At 37.8% G+C, this 20150-nt stretch overlaps 1 protein-coding gene across 1 annotated transcript; it reads right to left on the bottom strand.

Annotated features, from left to right (window-relative positions):
* Nucleotides 1-1431: 1431 nt before the first annotated feature.
* On the bottom strand, nucleotides 1432-15038 carry spopla (speckle type BTB/POZ protein like a). Its single transcript, XM_041057552.1, has 12 exons — nucleotides 14877-15038; nucleotides 13571-13653; nucleotides 11011-11129; nucleotides 10240-10361; nucleotides 9674-9825; nucleotides 9400-9527; nucleotides 6948-7125; nucleotides 6404-6459; nucleotides 6146-6268; nucleotides 3614-3756; nucleotides 3457-3510; nucleotides 1432-2938 (listed from the first exon to the last, which is right to left on the bottom strand). The coding sequence occupies exons 3-12, from the start codon at nucleotides 11086-11088 to the stop codon at nucleotides 2794-2796; spliced, it is 1179 nt and encodes a 392-aa protein (XP_040913486.1). The 5' UTR covers nucleotides 11089-11129; nucleotides 13571-13653; nucleotides 14877-15038; the 3' UTR covers nucleotides 1432-2793.
* Between the last annotated feature and the right edge of the window lie 5112 nt (nucleotides 15039-20150).

Here is a 20150-nt window from a genome sequence, read left to right as displayed (position 1 = left end):
TCAGTGTAGCTTTTTAATGGGCAATAAATCTGTGTCCACAGGCGTGGATGATACCAGAGGTACACCTCAGGGAGCACATCCATTTTGCTGTGGCCATCAGGGACAGGGGTCTTTTCATTCGCTTCCATTACTCTTATCTGATCAGGGTGAGGCGCCCACTCCTTAGGCATCAAGTCACACCAGGCTTTCCTGCTGCATGCATCCAAATCCTTGGAAAACTAAGAGGAATGCTAACATACACTTCACTTTTCACTGGTTTTCAGCTGTGATATTACTGATTATTAAACACTCAAATAATAAAAGACTAAACACGTTAGCTAATTGCCCATGTCATACCTTAATCTGTCAATTAACACCAGTATTTCACAAATGCAGAGCTACAGTTCACAGTATCATCAGTGGTAAACATGAGGTTTTGCTCAAACACTCTAGACTGGCAGTCAACAGTTATAAAAGGAAAAATTCACAATTCTTTTTTTTTCCCCCCCGACTGCAAAACCTCTCAGTCCATAAGTGCTCTCTCCAGCTACAGTTCATGCGTATACCTCAAGTGGGATTTGACAAGTTCCTAACTCCACACTGGGTTTGTCAGAATGCATCAAGGGAAATAAAAGAAACTATATATTTAGTAGAATAAGGCTGAGGAAGAAGAAGTGGTTAAAAACATCTTAGAAAGTGTTTGTCTGTCACTTCCTTATCTAAATCAGGGCACCGCTCTCTGCTGCAGCCTCACGTTGTTATTTAGATAAAACAAACCACTAACTGCTTAAATACAAACCAATATTCATATTTAAGCATCCTAACCTTCTGACCCAGTGTCATTATCCAGCACTTTTTTAACAATACGGTTTCCTATGATCTAAATTGTCATTGTAACAGTGTCAAAATTGAAAATTTTGACAGTTACAATTGGTTGAGGAAAGCGAAGGAGGAAGATAGAAGGTTGGAGAGGCACCCTTAAAGCAGAGATGGTATCAGGTATTTGCTGAGTATCTGTGGTGAGAGGGGCGGATGAGGATCAGCAAGCTGCTGATGAAGACGTCTCTGTTCCAGCAGGAAAGAGCTGCCTCGCGTTCACTTTAATTAGAGCTTGTGCTGAGCATTCACACATAAAACAAAGGGGGGAAAAAAAAAATATGGTTCAACATTAACCGTGTTACAATGCTAATACAGCATAAGCATGTTTTCTTTTGATTATCACTGTGGTGTTGTTTTCTAATCATATTTAAGGGTAAACCAGTGGAGGAAGACAAGACCAAAAAAAAAAAAAAAATCTCTACTTGACATGCACGTCCATTAATATGGTCATTAAAAAAGACGGTGTGGATAATAATCATACTTTCTCACACTGAAATCTCTTGTCAAATTGAGTTCAACAATCTGCAGTTAAAAAACAAACAAACAAACAAACAAACCTGGGGCACTTCAGACTGCTGGAAAATGTTTTAATGGGTTAATGCAGGCATTCTTGCAGACAACAACATCTTTTTTGCTTCCAACCAAAAGTAGTTTCAACATCTCAACATGACGCTGAATGATGAGTAAGATCATGTAAAAATGATGCTACTCTTTTAATTTACAAAATCCTCAAGTGTCTGTCACACCACACTACATACGAGACGGACTGAATAAACATGACAACCCCCCCCATTCAAACACAGAATAACATTGCCAGTAGAAGTGATGCTCAGCATCCTACAAATATCCAAGCATGTTAGAGGAAATTTTTGCACATACTCAATTCATTTAATTCTGCACAAATATGTCAGATAATTGCAGAAAATAAATTGTTAAAAACAAAATTGGTACTTGGACACTTTCGTTGACAATAACATGACCATGCATTAGTCTCTCCACTTTTTGTTAACCACAATATATTGAGAATATATATTTGCAAGTTGGCAATACTAAGGAAAGAAATTCTTAAAATTTAATCTATAACGGTTCACAGACGTATGATCTGGAATATGTCATTCAAATGGGAGACTGAGTAAATACTTCCATATACTTCCAATGTTTTGTTATATTAGGGCCAAGGTACAGACACTTTTCGGTCTTACATGGATTATTAGGACTGACACTGGGTCTTCATAATGGCAGAAAGATTACTATTTTTCCCCACAAATACGCAATAGAACAGACTTTCTTGTACACTGGTCTTCTGAAGATGTTCAACTGTCATTTACATAGAAATGGTGCCATCAATATGGGGCATACACATCTTTTAAAAAGTGTAAAGAACTGACCTTGCACTGAAAGTGTTCATGCTTTTTAATGTCTAGTCACAAAACGGGCTAAACATTACAAATATATATAATATTTCCCATTTAGTTAAACTTTTGTTACGTTCCTATAGAACTCCATATCAAAATGACTATTCATGGGAACTAGTGCAACCTGGAGGAGGCCTGGTCTTTGTGACAAGGCAGGCACAGAGTAAAATAGACAAAGTACTCTAGAGCAACTCCAGAGCAATGGCAGATATATTAAGGCCATTTTTAAAATTACAGGAAAAAAAACAGTAGCAGACAGCTTGACTTGCTACCCGGACTGAACAGAATTCAGTTGGGGAAGCAAAGCAAGCAACACTGATTGAACCAATTTTTTCCCCCCAATCCATTGATGTCAGTCGTCCACGTGCCAGCCTCCCCACATTCCTGGCCAGAAAGCTCCACTCTTCTTTATTCAAGTGTGTTCAGTTTTGGTGGAAATAAGAGTGGTAACCTCGCTAGTCCTTCCTTTGTAAACCCATGCTTCACACCTCCAGTAAAGTCCTGGGACACAGTCGGGCAGTCAGGACTGTTTTAGGCGCTTCCTGGGAAGACCAAAGGGTGGGCACTGTGCTGAAGCCAGGGCACGAAAGGCCTCGGCAACCAAGTGAGGATGGGACTGGATCATTGATTTCCAGCCTGCAGTCTCCATTATATCTGTAGCATGACTGTAAGCACAGGCAAAATGAAGTTAACACTCAGACATAAGAATGTGCACATTAAAAATCAATAAACATAAATGAGATCGTAATGGCAAAGCAAATAAAGAGAACTTGATTTGAGAGCTTCACAGTAAAACTTGTAAAGGGCCATTAGTGCTTTATGTATGTGCATAGGCTGAAATTAATGCAGGGTCAGAATGTCTTCACATGTTGAATGCAACAGACACAGATAAGTTCAACATTTCAAGGTGTCCTGTAATAACACACTACATCATCTGAAAGAAAAACTTCCCATAGCGACCACCTCCCTTCTTTTTAAAATTCTACAAATATTCCATTTCCAGGGTTTATGCAGGTATGAGTCTATTAATAACTTGGATACAAAGATATGGGGCTTCAAACTGAAGAGGCAAATAGCACTCTGTCTGCCTGGGCTAAAACAATGAATTCTAATGCATCTGGTCGGGGGAAGAGATAAGAGTGTGTTATTAATCTTGTGTCACATATATCAGCTAATTACATACTTGCTATTCCAGTTCTTTCCATCTTTACAGCCCAGCTGTCTCAGGACACTGCACCTATGGCAAGGAGATAAAAAGGTAAGAATTCAGGGCGGGTAAACAGAAATGGCAGCAGGAATTTATCACTGGAGTTTTTTTTTTTTTTTTTCGCGATACTTGCCTGTTGATAAAATCTATGGCTTGTGCTTTGAGCTGCTCGGCACTGTGCAAGTCTGCAAGGATGAGGGTGTCGGCCACATTCTCCACTGAAAGGCTGTTGCACAAGGCCTCTTCACACATGACCTTTAAACGTTCCAAAGCGTACTGGGGTGGCGGGTGAGGGGGGAACACACAAAAAGCAGCAGTTACATCCCGGATTCAGCGTGGATGCCCATGATTTGACGTTTTGTCTCAGCTGTTCTGATGGAAAATGACAGCTGCAGGTGCAATCAGTTTCTGAAATTTTTAGAATAATTCCTAGCCTCAGCTAGGAAGGGGGAAAAACAACCACGATTCAAAATGCCCATTCAAAATGTTGTTGTTCTAACATTGCACATATAGTGCAATGTTAGAACAACAAGAATCACATCGTTCCACTCCATGGTGTACTGGTCCACTGCTGAATTTGACTCATCTGTCAAATTAACGATCAGTACGATATTTATAATACAATATTCTAAAAAGAGGAAATATTGTTTTACAGGTATAAAACTGGACTGATTATAAATGCAACCTAACATGAGCTTAAAATGTGGCTTTAACATATGTGCATCTACTGCCAATATAACATTATACAATAAAAAAAAAGGGTTTTAAAAAACCCCAATCAAATCTCTAATATTTTTTTATCTATGTTCTCTTGGAATTTACCCGTTTTTACTCATTTGCAATGGTGTTGCATTAAATCATCTTAACTTATTTTATAGCAATACAGTACCTTCAAGTCAAGTTTTTTAAATTCTTAACATACATTTTCATAATAGATATCAGAAAAAGAAATTTTCATTACTGCCACACACCTAGATAGATCAGAAATAACATCACTAACTACAACCCCAATAATTTCTGGACAACTGTGCATGTTCTTAGAAAGTTGGGGTGTCCACCCTTATCATAAGAATATATAATATAGGCATATTCAGACAAGCCATCAGGCACACCAGGACAAATCCTGGTGGGCCGCCAGATAGCCAAAAAATTCATCAAGATTTGCCAGTCATTCTAGAACATGCTGCTTGCATGTTCTAGGACTGGCCTCACTGGCTAATCACAACCAAGTTTCAACCCTTACCCTCAGACTGAGGTGATGCTAGCTTGATTAAATGTAACCTCAAGATAGGGCAGTTGTTGACATGTTGACAAACCTGCATAAATTGGAGAATCACGTTTTCAACACAATCTTACAATCTCATTATGTAACTGACAGAAAACGATGATGTCTTCCCAGTCAGAGAGACAGAGAAAATGTAGCGGTGGCAGGAGTAGAGGGCGAGCCATGAGAAGTGGAGGTACATGAAAGACAGCAGCTAGAGCAGCACCTACTGATAATTACTACTTCTTCATCCTTTCACATTGGGCTGTGAGCAGGCTGAACACCTTTGTGACTCTCTATCGCCTCCTGAGGTACCAAAGTGGTGTCACAAGATTGGACAACAGCCAGCTAGCTAAGTAGTTAGCATGCTAACATCAGGATCTCCGCATACACAATACACACACTATAGATCTTTGACATAATGTCAAAATTGTTATTTCTTCACATTCTGTTGATAAGCTTAGTTAATATTTGAATGTTTTAAATGGAAATACTTACATATTGCTCCTTTAACTTGAATCAGAACTTATTTAACAGTCACCACAGATATAAGCATCAAAGAACATACACCAGTATTAGTCAAAGAGCTGTACTGAAATATAATATACACGTGAAATTTTTCATGCTCTGCACAAGCATGTTCTAAACAAAGGTGAAAATGAGAGCAGCAGAGAACAGAGAGAGCAAGGTATACATTTATACCTTGTGTTATGTTGAGATATGACTATCATATCTCAACATTACTGTTTCAGGATTCTTGACATAATACCTTGTAATGACACACAAGCCTGAAACAGCCAAAAAAGCCAACATGTGACTGAAAATGCAAATAAAAATAAATAAATAAATAAATAAATGCTCAAACACAAAGACAAATTGGTTTCCCTAATTGGTTACTAAATACTGTAAACACAGTGGCTGAGACATGCTACCTCTTCATTTGTGAGAAATGAAGTGAGAGTTGCATCATGAGATAATGTCAGACTGGAGCATGTGGCTGAAGGGCTGGTTTGTGGTCTGTTTGTAAGACGTGCTGTCCGACCACAACAGAAAAACAAAAGTGTTTGTATCTGATTCAAACGGCCACACGTGCAGACAGAGTGAAAAGCCGGCCATAACAGACAAAGAAGAGACATGATATTTTAGTTTACATCTGGGAATAACAGCACACATTTTCAGACAGTCTCTCATAGAACACATTCACAGAGTGCTACAAATAGCTGTGAAACTCCAAGGTTGGAGTACAAAACCCAGCTAAAGTCTAACTAAACACAGGATTTAGCAGGTGATTTTTTTTTTTTGCACTGCTTTTAACAAAGCCTAAAATAGCAAGAAGCTGTTTTTAGGGAGGTAGGTGTTTACAAAAATAATATGAAAAGTTTCAGTTTCTTAGGTACTTACTTTATCTGCTGCTGCCAACAAATTGTCTGCCATCTTCTCCAGGTTTGGGGCTTTTCCTGTATAGATGAAGCCCATCATTTCCTTAAAGACATCTGGGTCCACATCACTGATGTCAACGCGGTTCTGCAAAAAAGGACAAAGGTCACCGGACTACTCATAAGAGCTTGGAAAAAAAAATGTCCATGAAAGGAGGTAATGGGATAATGTTTACTAAAACATGACCTATGACAAAAAGCGATTATAACCAGTTATTCTTACCTTTTTACTTTCTTCCATTTCATGTTCAAACATAGCATTAAAGACTGGAGACCTCGCTGTCAGAGAAATAAATCAGACACTGATAAATATAATGAAACACAAAGCACGTTATCAGAGAAAGAAGCTTTACCAGTAATAAGCAGCATTTAACAGGACACATGAACTATTATTACTGAACGACTACAGCTCTAAAATATTGCAAAATCTTTAGAGCTGCCACTTGGTCAGCATTTCCCCTGACTACTGCAGTTGCCACCATGTCTAATGGACACAAGCTGTAAAGGAGAGCCAGCCTCTCCATCTCCTGGATCCTACAATCATCTGGGTCAAGCAGGGCCAAGCAGGGGTAGCAGGGTGGATTAGCAGCCACTGCAGAACTAGGCTGCTACAAATCAAGCCATGAAAACAGACCCCCCGTAGCCTTTCGAGGTGCTTGCGGCTCTCCACAAGGCACAGACGTGTCTTGCTGGAGCCAGTTTTGAGGCTTTTCACCTAGGTGCTGCTTGCTAAAGTGCTGGATGGAAGGGGCTGAGGAGGGTGTTACCTGCAAGGATGGATTTGTGGGCTTTGAACTCCTGCCCTCCCACATAGAGGCTGCAGTCTGTGAAGCGTGAACACTCCCATAGGTTCCCCAGGTCATCAGACAGCTGGCACTCTGGTACCTTCAGCATGTTCATGTTGGACTGGCCCGAAATGTTAACAGAGTCTTGGACAACGCTTACCTGTAACATGAGAAACATCACAGAGAGAAGAGCACCCTGAAGCAGTCTCATCAAGGCCAAACATACTAACAAATCCAGCAACAAATATGTCTCACCTTGGACAAAAACCTCATTTGTGTTTAACTTGCTCTTTTTAAACATGTATTTTCAAAGAACCTACAGTAGGGGGGACTGTAGCTTGCAAAAACCCAACTGTTTGAAAACGAAATTAATTAACTTTGCACCTAATTGCTGAAAAAGGCATTTTGTCGTTAATTTGAATGCCATTTGTTTTTCAAAGTGGCAGTTTCCCTGAAACTGCTGAATCTCTCTAGAACTGCTCCTTGGCACGCTGTCTCATCTTGGCAGTATTCAGCCAATTGCATTTACATCAAAATTCATTGAAACTTCATTTAACTTGTCCCTTGAAAGAACATTTTAGGAGACATTTATTCTTCTTGACACACTGAATTTAATTATTTCGAGAACGAGAGTCATTGCAAATGATGGGAGAGGGAGGAAGCCTTTCACTGCCTAAGATTCTAATGTAATTTGAGGCAAATGCCATTAATAAGTTTGTAGTTAAATGGCACTACAGCTTACACTCAGGTGTAAACGTGCAAGAATAAAAGACTCTAGCCTTCATTCACTGAGGCACTACAGGTAACAGGGGTTTAAATGCTTCAATACAACAATGATCTGCTTCTGATGCCAAATGCAACAATTCAATGGTTTGTATGCCACATACAACACAACAGCAGCTAAGGAATCTGATCCCGCTTCACAATAATGGAACACGAGTCTAACACAAGCCGAACAGAATCACATTCAATAGGTGAATTTCATTGAAATTCACTAATGCAATTTTGATTTCAAACTTTTCCCGTCAATGGATTTGGCATTCCATCATCATGTCTATTCAGCCAGTCAGCAGAGAGATGTGTCATCACAATAACCAAATAACACCACAGGCTGTGTCCGACACTACTGCCTCTTTGTGTTTGCTGCAGACATAAATCACATTTCTTCTCATAAATTCTACATAGTTACCTTTTAGCAAATCCACATGCTTGACACTTCAGTGAGTTTACTAATAATTTGCTTCCAAATTCCAAACCATTTCTATTTCATTACACAACATCATACAGGCATATTTATTTACAAGGTAGTACATACACCTTAAAAAAAAAAAAAAAAAAAAAAAAAAAAAAAAAAAAATAGAAAGAAAGAAAATATGCACAATGCTGACAGACTGTCTTCTGTGGACATATGAATGAATGCCAGCCTAATCAATGACTTTCCAAAGTGAGTGACTAATTCGTAGGCCTGTCATGATAACTGCTTTTGTTGGAGGATATACCAGAAATAACTGCGATAAACGAAAGCATTGTCATTTTAAAACAATTTTATGGCACTAATGTAATAATCTAATTGAATAACAATATAAGTGCACCCTTTCAAATAGAAATAACATTGAACTCTTATGAATATTCAGACATTGAAATGTAAAAAAAAAAAAAAGTTTGAAATATCTTAAATAAACAAAGCAAATAATAATGACAAAAAAAGTCAACAGAGCAGCTTGTTCACTTAAATCGGCTCTTAGTGTTTCCCACAAGTTGAGAATTTACTTGTGGTTAGAGGGGGAAAGTGTAACCCAGGTTATTTTCTATAGATAGAATTTGCAGATGTCTCCTGAACATCTCACACGCAAACTATCTGTAGGAGCTACGACTTAAATCCACAATGTTAGCACAACGGAGCTGTGATGTGTGACTCTGAAACCATCCTTTTGGACTCATTGTTATAAACTTCCTGGCTGAAATTATGCAGTCATCTGGAAAAACACCTATTAGCCCCGAGTAACACGTTATCTTCACTTCACCTCGTTCACTGTGGTTCACTGTGTCGCTTTATGTGTGTGTGTGTGTGTGTGTGTGTGTGTGTGTGTGTGTGTGTGTGTGTGTGTGTGTGTGTGTGTGTGTGTGTGTGTGTGTGTGTGTGTGTGGAGGAGATGCCAGAGCCACGCCCACGGTGAAACTCAGACAGAGAACAGATGAGAGGACAGAGGCAGCACAAGCAGAAATGACAGCAAAACGTGTCTCAGCATATTTTTTTCCTGTTCATTCAGCTTAGACGCTGCATCCAAGTCTTATAATGGCAGTGAAAACCCTGCTGCTTATTCTATATGCAGGCTAAAATCTCGGTGACATTCTTATGTAAACAAACATGCATTTAAATTCAAAGGGAAAGTGTGGCTATGTGTTAAAAGGAAAGCAACAGTATAACAATTACCTCACAGAACAGAGTGAGCTTGTCATCTGGTAAGAGTCCATTGGCTTCATCGAGGAGGAAATCTCTCCTTATAAATTTTTTGAAGCCCCAGTCTTTACCTTGCACAAATCTATATGCTCTTTGGCTTTCTGTAACAAGAAGAAAACAATGTCTTGTTACTGTCGTTGTGTTTACAAGTTAACAAAAAATAAAAAAACAGAAGTGGTGTTATACAAGAAACACCATATATGTAGAATAGGTGAATGTGGTGATGCATCTGATTGCTTGCACTCACCCATCGCTTTTGTCTCCTCTCTTTTAGCGTTCAGCAAAGAAAACTTGAACTTTGCTCTGACTTCACTTTTTGGACAACTAACAAGAAGTAAATACAATGACAGATAGTCTTTGCTTTCATCATCAAGTCCCTTTGGATTGACTCGCAGACACCTGGAAAGTAAACAGATGCCACTGCACATTAGTAATCGTACAAACTAGAGCAGACAGTCATGACTGCTTTTATCCGTTTTGTCAAAACAACACTATGACAAGGCTTCAGGGGTGATTTTCTCTTGTTTTGAGAAACTGAATAATTATCATTTTGTGTTCCCACGCTAAAATAAAAACATACAGACTTCTCAGAAGACGTTCATCTCTATGTCTGGGGAAATTCAAGGACATGAAACGGGAAGTGACAAAATGGCTCATTATAGATAAATCCAAAAACTGAACGCATTTAAGTATGGATGTGAAATCCCAAACTCTGAAGGCCCACATTTAATCACAAGTTATTAAGATTTTTCACAGCCACAGAAGCCCTGCAAATACATAAACTCCAGAGAGACGGTTAACTTGAGTACTAACCATTTCATTTTGTCATTAGGACCAGAGGAGAAGGTTGAGCTCTTCAACACCTCGCCCATCTCTTCTCTGCAAAAACTAAAGTTGTTTATGGTCCACATGTAGGAAAACTTCACAACCTTGACCTTGAAACCAGAAGAAGAAAATTACAGACCCATCAGAACAAATCTCTTTTCCTCCCATTTTTAAAATAAAGTAAAAAGATTTTACTTTGTCAAGACAGTATGGACTGAAAAATAATTAAGACAGTGTGGCCAGTTTAAATCGCAAAATAACAAAAAAATAAAAATAAATTTCAGTTAAGTTTTTTTTACTGTTCTGAAACAACAGGTCTGATTTCAGAACTGAAACTCCTCATGTTACAATAAAAGCACAGGTGTAAATAATAAAACTAATGCTAGCTAAATTCCATTCAGCTGCCTCAGTTTCAAGGTCCTGCTACTGTTCATGCTGGTTTACTGTCACACTGTCATGACTTACTGGGACACTTGAATAGAAAATAACCATTGTTAATATTATTAGTAACACCTGTGGTTTTCCTAATAAGACATGTCAAATGGTCTGCTCTGAAAAGGCCTATTAGGACAAAGAGGAGAAAAATAAAAATATGGTATATGAGTTGGGAAAAAAATAACAGTGTTCAGGGATTCCCCAGCACCGTGATATGATTTGCAACTATTTAACAAGCCACACCTCAATCTAATTTGTGCCTGCGACATAATCTGTCATGTTTGTGCACATAACATGATACAATGAGTTGCATTATGTTCCTACCTGTGTGTAACACCAGCTCTCTGCCACAGGTCCACTTGACATCTCCCCTGGAGGAGGAGGGGTGGGAACCCGTGACATCGCTGGCTTAGGGATACCACTCACTCACGTCCTTAAAAGCACTGGTTGTTTCAGGAAAGTAAGTATCATTATTTTTGCACAGATGAAAAGCATTTTTCAGTTATGAAACACATTCACTCTTTTTAACCAATGGTTTAAACTGGTTGGACTGAATAAGCTCGGCAGAAAACATTATCAAGATGGCTAAGTGCTTCACGAGAACTTCAGTCTGCTAGAATTCTGATTGTGATGGGGGGAAAAGCCTGCATTTCACAGCAAAGGTAAAACAAAGTGAATCCAGTGCAGTGCATGAGTATAGTCATTAGGACTGCAAATGTATCCATGCTATACAACAAAATGTGCATTCTGTGATTTTGCTAATATCAGTACCTGCTGACATGTATTACTGACAAAGATGCTGCAATTTTGAAATCCCTGACTATGTGGCACATATAAATGCACGTCCTCACATTGTCAACATCATCAGATCAAACAAAAGAGAAACAAGGACACAAGTAAAAAAGAAAATCAAATGACAGGGTTTACATATGGTATACAAGAGCGTGTTTGGTGTGTTTGTCAAAATAAAAAGAAAAAAAAAGCCAACAAAACGCCAATAACTAGCTAGTGAGATGAAAGAACAGGTAGAGCAACATTGCAGTCCTCAAATGGGGCAAACCAAATACTGATGTCTTATTGTTGGAGGTAAAATACTGTAGTTGACAGGCTAATTTTAAAGTTACCAGTTTTATCTAAAAAAATACCTAGAACTTAAATATTGAACAACTGCAGTACAAAATAACCTCATCTCCTTTATTTACTGTACTAGTAAACTTTTTGCCACAATGCTGGCCTACAAAGGCCACATATTATTTTTTCTCCAAGATGGAGAAATCTACATGGAACCTGAACTGTTCACATAATTTTACATATACATCATTCAGATAGGCAAAAAAGGGACTTCAAAATAAGAGATATAATCCTTTGACATTCAAGAAAGAAAATAAACATAAGACCAGTTTAGACCAGTTTGTGCTGCTAATCACAAATTCAGTGTGACACCTGAGAGACACTCACTTTACTTGCCACTTGTGTGATCATGTGCATAGGTTTTCTCATCACTTTCGTCTCTATTAGTACTGAGTATTAGGCTCCATAATCTTAGTATGACACCGATCACAGCCACAACATTAAAACCGGTAACTGGTTTTATTGTTGTGGCTGATCGGTGTAGCCTCTGATTAATTTTGTAAATAAGCAAAGGAAGAAGGACACACATGAACTGCTGTCTAGATAATTAAAGTGGAAACAGTCAGTGGAAAAACAACTTTTCAGGTCACACTGTCGACTCACTGGTGAGGTGAAATGCAACATTGTTCACTAACCCCTGGCCAGCAAATCTCTGCACATAATGGTGGCAAAAGAAAATGTCACTGTATATTTGTAATATGTATTACACACACACACACACACCACTTTTCATGTATGTGAGTGTTAAGTCATCTATTAAAGCTATAACAAAACCTGACGCGTTCACATAGGCAAATGTTTAGGAAAGCTGAATCATATTTTAAAGTCTTTTACATTCCCCCCTCGCCTGACACTATGGGGACACATCCCCTTTAGAGTGGCAGCACATTTCATTTAATCTTTCTCACAAAGTGAAGTTCATGTCAAAGCTTCTAAAACCCTATCAGCCCTCTGATCAAGCAATCTCAGAGTAAGGGTGTTTCCTGTTATTCTTAAAAGGTATAAAACTTGCTCCAGAATATTTTTAGACAACTGGCAAATGAGGACAGAAGTAAAAACCTACAAATATAACACAACTGTATCCTTACTTTTAAAACATGCTTCATACAAACTTTTAGTGTACTGTACACAAACACCACTTGAATCAAGAGTCCCAAAGAAGAACATGCAGACAGAGACAGGATCACACTGATGGAACTACAGTTGCTCTACCAGATCTCTTCTCCAACGTTTCTCCTTTCAATGCGAATCTCCCACAGAATGATTTACAATATACATCTTAGAATCCCCACTTCTCTGAATCAAACTATACATGTGCATATATACACGCACACACATGTGCCTGGCTGTCCCTGTGTGTGTATGCGCTGTGCCACATGTTTCCAGCGTTTTTCTCTATTTACATTGAAATTCTCTTTCATTTATCTTTTGTAATCCAAATATTCTAGAGAATGAGACAATGTGAACTTATGACCATGCAAGCGAGGACTATAAAAGAACATTTGGTGTCTTTGCTGATATGTTTCCTTTCACACTTGAAACCTGCCTCCACGACATAAAGGACTTTCAAATCACACGAATAATTATTGTTGCAATGGTGAAACATTCAAGTTGAGTATACAGGCATTTGCTTGCAGTGATAAGTTCAGCACCTATTTTGTACAGCACACTGCTGCCACCTTTAGCTATAATGGTTAAATATAAAAAAATGAATCATGCAGCACAAGCAATAAAATAAAAACCTTCTCATCACCTCTTGACTGGTTGAAATGTACAACGATGGAGTTTTTCTAAGTTATCACAGGATCCTTCATGGCCCCATCTCCATGTTCCACTCTAGAAAAGGAGACACAGACATTAGGCCTTGATCAGCCTATCTAAAAAGTAATTGAACTACCACAACATTACTGGAGCATCTGGCAATAAAATTGGAGTACTCACAAAACCCCAAACCTGTCAAAGCTATCAAATGATATAATTATCCAAGTTTAACAAATTGAAACCATTGGAGAGCTTTCAAACTATTCAATAATGCCACGTTATTAAAAAATTAAGGGGATCACTTAAAATAACGGATTGGTAGCCCACACAGGTTGTGTAGGATTTAACTACCTTACCATGTTCAACGTTAACTGCATATTTTATGCTTTGTCGTATAGCCTCATCTTTATCTGATTGTTCGGCCCATATGCCAGTCAGTTCAACTAGCTAACTCAAAATTCACCTGCAACTTTGTTTGGCTAAAACGTTAGCTGGAGTCGTGCTACCTTGCTTTTCCCACAACAGAAGTGATGCTATCCGGGAAAACATCTAGCTAGTTTACATTAGGTGAAAGTTATCTGATTATATCTTTAACGAAACTTCTCAGCTTATTCTAGCCTAGCCTTATATGCTCTTCGAGATGTAAGCGGATGTGACTACCCTTAATACAAAAAAATATATCGAAATCACTAGAAAGCAACAGCTCAATGTTAGCGTAACATCAGCTAAAGTGTCAACACTAATTCCCAAAACATCATCAATGTCGCTTGACTATTTGTCTTCTTTTAACATTTAAGATAGATTAATCCAGAATTACCATAATAATCCAAAAGGAAAATAACTGCATTTCGCGAATCTGTTCATTCTGTGTGCGATACGTATTTAGCTAACCCTAGCTAACATTAATGTTATCATTAGCAAGATTAATGTTAACTTCACTTTAGCTTTGGACCGCAAATGCAGCTAACACTCAGCTAGCTTGTTAACAATAAATCTGTCCACATCCAACCAGGCAGACTTACGTTAGTTAGGTTAATCCTTTGTTGGAACACAAACTAGCTAACGATACCTCGACTTAAACTATTAATGCCCTGTGTATATCCCGCATTACCCGGTGTAAAACAAAGGGCCTTCACTGATTCCTGTAGCATGATGCTAACTAACCAAGCTAACATAAACCTTCACGCTTTGGTACAGTCTGCCGCTGGAAAAACAACGGCGGCTAACTAGCAGCTAGCCAAAGCTAATCTCTGCAGTGATGCTCACAAAAAGTTTAAAAAGACAAGGTGACGGCGTACCTTTCAATTTCATACTTCCATATATATCGGATAACGCATATAGCTTTGTGTCACACTCGCTCCTTTCACCCTGGGTTACTTTAAACTCTTTTTCACTCAGTGTCTTCACAAGGCTTCTTTGTCCAGTTTATATCTGTGCTAGCTTACATTTGTCTAGTTGGCTGGTAGCTTAACGAGCTAGAAAATATATCTATTGCGCATGCGTGAAATTTGGAGAACATCCTGGTCCATCTCATTTTTCAGTTGATCCAGACTACTTCTACTACTACTGTCATGATAATAATAATAATAATAATAATAATAATAATAATAATAATAATAATAATATACAATTATACAATAATACAAGCAAAATACAAACAAATAAATAAAAATAACTAACTAATATACTATTAGGCTGTGTTAATTTGTTTCTTTTGCCCTGGTTCCAAAATCAGTAATCTTGAAGGGGACCAATCAACAGCATGAGTGCTTTTATTTTGATATGTGAGTACAGTTACTGCTTACCTCTACATGTCTAAAAAATATGGAATAAGAGACTTTTTGTAACTATTGTTGCATATTTGTTATTTTGGTATTGACGGGAAACTTTTCCATCACTCGTCAGACCTAATGTATGTGGGATGTCATGTCCCTCTTCTGCACTCTCCTCCTCTGTAAATAAAGAGATGGTGAGGCTGAATTTAATTTTAAGCTCTCAAACTGAGGATATTTTGGGAAGTGGTGCTTTTTAGGAAGGTTCTCACTTTCTTATAGGGTCATTTTAGGCATAAGGTTTGTTTTTGCTGTTGAGATTGGGATTTGAACCATAGGTTCATGTTTTTGGTAAGGGTTGATACTAGACACGCAGTACTGATTTTTTAATATATTCATTCACTTTACACATGAGGGTCCTCATATGGGAAGAAATGCAAACAATGCATATGTAGGGAGGAAGTGTGCTCATCATCTGCCCATTATATGGCTGTAATAGCCCATCTTCACAGGCTACAGACACAGAAAAAATAAATAAAGAAAGGAGTCTAGATATTGTGCAGCTTACACGATAGATGAAACCCCCAACTGCAGCTCATTCTCAGCCTCTGTCTCTTCTGCCGGCTTCTGATGTTTCTCGTCTAGCAAACACAAAGCAGCTTGGGGTAAGTCATTCTCTGAAACAATACTCCATAAAGACTCCCTGTAGGCCTGTGATAACTAATTCCCTTTCAGATGGATGGACACTGTTCTGCACAATGAGCAATAAATGGCTCCTCGGCACCAATCAGTCTACATTCATGGACAAAGTACAGTACAGTCTTTGAATTTTTGCACTTCAGAGTGACAGCAAATACCAAAACACCTAGGTAAACCAGTTTTGGTTTGGTCAAATATATTGTAAACACAGCAGCAAAATGTCACATTTTTATACTAGAGCCCACATCAAATGTCTTTAATATCATAGCGATGATACAGTGACCTATCTTAAGGTAGAAGGGATGGATGATAAGATCACAGTTGAAGAGATAAAGGCATACTTATCGGGAATTTAAATCAGTTTAATTTAAGGGCAAGGAAGCAGGCTTTTCTGAATGTGTCCACAGACTCCATAGTCCAACAATCCAAGAACAGGAAGGCTCTGGAATAATCATTTAATTGTGTTATATCTGCTATTCTTTTAAAAGCATTGAATTAGTGGGCGTGCAGCACGGTGTGTGCACCTAGAGCATTACACCTTTCAATACATGATTCAAAGCTTTTTTTTTTTTTTTTGCTTCTTTTTTAAAATTCTTATTCTTTTATTCTTAGTACATGTTTGGCTTCAGAATGAATAGCGCTGAATACCTATTTTGTCCTATTTGACATGTTCATCAAGTATGAATAGGCCTCTGCATGAATATCTCCTTAAACAATGGCTGTGACAGTCTTTTACCTCCAATCTACAATACTGTTCTAATTAAGAGGATCTCAAAATACCACTGATATCATCCCTGACAAGAATTCAATGCCTCCAGTGATGAAGATTGATACAGACAGAACTTATGAGAGGGAAGAAAAAGGCTACAGTGACAAGACGAGCCCAGTGACCTTATCAGAACATGTTCATGCAGATGTCAAGAGAAAAATAGAGTCTGACATTGGTCACACTCTTTTTTTTTCCCCAGTGACTTGGAAATCAAGTCATAATACTAAACAAAGGAAATGGTAGAAAAGCCTATAGATTCCAGTTCCATCTAATTTGATTTAAATTAAATCTAAGTAATAAAATACATTGTAATACCCAAACACTGAGTAGATGGATATGGAAAATAGCTATTAGTTGATCAGATTATCAGTGGTACTGAAGAAAGTTCTTTATTCACAGGAGTTTCCTATTGTGAAAGATGAATACATCTTTTCTCCTTCTATTCTTCTGAATTAAGTGAAGTGAGTGAGTATTTTGTGAAAGGCTGGTATTCTAGTTTTAGTTCCATGTGTTCATCTGCCCTGTCTACATCTACATTGATATGTTTTCAGTGCTGCTTTCATCTGCCGGTCTGTTGTCATAAGAAAAACATCCCTCTGTCTCTTTAGTGATTGATTTATCTGTGGATAACTGTTCAATTTTGGCACAAAATTGCAATATTGTGCTAAAATGCGACACTGAGATTACTGGGAATCTTATTGCTATCTGTCATCAATGGGAAAAAAAATACTACTAAACATCAAAATTAGGCCCAAAACACTGCAAGTAGCTTTAACATCTTTTAGCAGTGAATGTTTCATTTGAATAAGGCCATGTAGCATGATGAATCTAATCCCGGCTTAATGAAATGCCAATAATTCTGTTGGCTGTCATTAACTTTGTCCATTGAATCACCTTGAATCTCCTTGCCAAACTAATCACACTGGTTGACAGAAACTGTATGGAATATTTCATGAAAAATATGCAAAGTGGAAAATTAGTCTTTCCATCCACTAAGAACATCATTTTTGTCTCTGTAATATCCAAGGTGTCCTTTACCTCAAGCCAATGTGCGTTAGAATTTGATGTAGATTTGAAATATGCAAACCTCTTATCTATCACTAAAACTTATAACTTGTGACATATTAATCAGTTGGTTAGAAACATAAGAAGTTAGAAGAAGTTGTTGCAAGGTTTAGCGTGTTAAGAAAGAAGACAAACATCCCGTTGCCTCATGGAAACAGTCTATACTAGTATCTTCAAAATGAGGTTGTGGACAGCAAAGTACAGCAGCAGTGGGTGCTGAAGTCCAGCAGCCTTTCTGTGTCTTGCAGTACTGCAAACTTTGCACATTGGCTTCTAGTCTAGATCCGAAGTGCTCTTAATCCATGGACAGATTTCTAAATAACTTCATAATACATAAGGAGCTTGATCCAGTGTAATCCATTTTTTTTGCTCACCAACTGCACACGGCTCTTTAATTACAGAAACAATTGTGTTGAATGTGTTGTACAGTTTCACACAGAAGACAGTAGTTATGCACTGGCGATTTACCTTTTTGAAACGCACTGAGAATCCAAACCTTCAAGCAAAAAGTCAAGGTTTGACTAAATAAATGTCAGATTGCAGTGTCTGATAGAAGGTCGCCTATATTCAATCATGTAATTTAAAATGTATTCAGTCTTGTTGCATGTCATCGGTGAAGGTCTGTGTTTGAATCTTTAACACAGTACCGCTCTCAGTGCCCATATTTAAAATGTGCAGCTCCATTGAGCCTGGGCACTGGACTGGGACTCTTACACTTAGTTGTAATCACTGCAAAAGATTTTAAAACCATTCTCCCCCTTATGCGCTTGGCCCCCCTTATAATGACAAGAAATTTTGCCTCCTTCAGAGAGCTGGTTAGATTCAGATAACTGAGCTGTTCAGTGAACAGTAATACATATAATAGGATTTCTGTACTGCTATGCATTATACTTTGTGAAATAAAAAAAAAAGTAATAGGCCTAAAAAACTCCCTTTTAGCAAGTCAAATTACATTGTAAAGTTTCTCTCTGTCTGCCAATAATTACACAGTGTGAGTGATTCTGTCATGGCCCGAAAACCGAGACCTATTTAAAAATATGACAATTCAAAACTACATTTGCAAAATTTGTGATGAGCCAAATATCTTCAGTGTTACAACACCAGAGTTTAACACCAGAGTTGGCAGAAAATTAACTGTGATTGGACTGCATGAGGGTGAGAGTAATGAAACTCCAAACAAGATTAAATTACACTTGTTTCCATTTTCGTTCTTCTTAATTAAGTGCTTTCCATGTTTTCCCTCCCAACAATCTTTGAGCCTTTTCAGGATTTTTGACAGGCCTGATTATGCAGCATGAAGCAGATGCTCTGTTGCCAAGATGTCCATTGACAATTATTGCTATTCTTCATAGCTCATTTCCCATGGAGCAGTGAGAGAAATTGCACACTGGCTCCATGTTATTAATAGTGCCGCTTGGTATGGAAATGAGACGCTAATTTAACCAAAATGTGCATGTTTTTTTTTTTTTTTTTCTGGTTTGATTATCAAATGAACTATGACATTCTTGAGAAATTGAATCACAGTTATTAGTTTTAAGATTAATACATTCCAACCACATTCTTCCATATTTCACTTGATTAAAGAGAACAAACCTAATGTGATAATATGTTCATGATTCTTTGTGCATTTGACAAGCTGATCTTGGGTTGAACCAGTTGTGCATGTTCGCATGCTTGTGTCTGTGTCTATGTTGCTCATGTGACAGAATACAGTTACATCTGGTTGATCATACTGTTATGGGGCACTTTAGTTCCAAAAGCACTGATAATCTGACTGATTTGAAATAACTTTTAAGCTTCACAGTTAAATTCAGTGAAAGAGTTTTTTTTAAGTTAGTTTTTCCTCACAAAAGATGATTAAATGTACTACGAAAGCTAAAACTAAATGACAATATTAATTATAAATATTAAATGAAAATGCCAAATATATATTATTTAATATAATCTAATGAAAAAAAAGTCAGGTAAATACATATCAACAGTAAACATTAGATAACTTGGTCAGTTCACTATACACAGTGTCTCTCATATTATCCATGTGCCTCTACAATGCATTTCATGCAGTGTTTTGTTGTGCTGGCTGTGTACTCCAACACACTGGTTTTTAAAACAACAATGACAATAAAGTGGCAAATTATAGCCTTGAATGGGTTTTTACAACCACATTCAATGGAACAGTAAATTGCTCTTTCTGTCTCTTAATTTTAAGAGACCAAGATTTAAAAGACGAATGAAAAAGAAATTTGGTTACAAACCATTTGCAGTAA

The sequence above is a fragment of the Toxotes jaculatrix genome, chromosome 15, assembly GCF_017976425.1.
Source record: "Toxotes jaculatrix isolate fToxJac2 chromosome 15, fToxJac2.pri, whole genome shotgun sequence".
NCBI lineage: Eukaryota > Metazoa > Chordata > Actinopteri > Toxotidae > Toxotes > Toxotes jaculatrix.
The sequence above is the reverse complement of the archived record's forward strand: the minus strand, read 5'-3'. Positions and strand labels throughout refer to the sequence as shown.

Coding starts and splice junctions, on each gene's coding strand:
- spopla (XM_041057552.1), bottom strand. CDS start 11,088: ATGTCACGGGTTCCCACCCCTCCTCCTCCAGGGGAGATGTCAAGTGGA. Junction 9,528..9,673: donor AGAGGAGACAAAAGCGATGG/GTGAGTGCAAGC, acceptor TTCTTGTTACAG/AAAGCCAAAGAGCATATAGA. Junction 3,757..6,145: donor TGTTGGCAGCAGCAGATAAA/GTAAGTACCTAA, acceptor CCGCCACCCCAG/TACGCTTTGGAACGTTTAAA.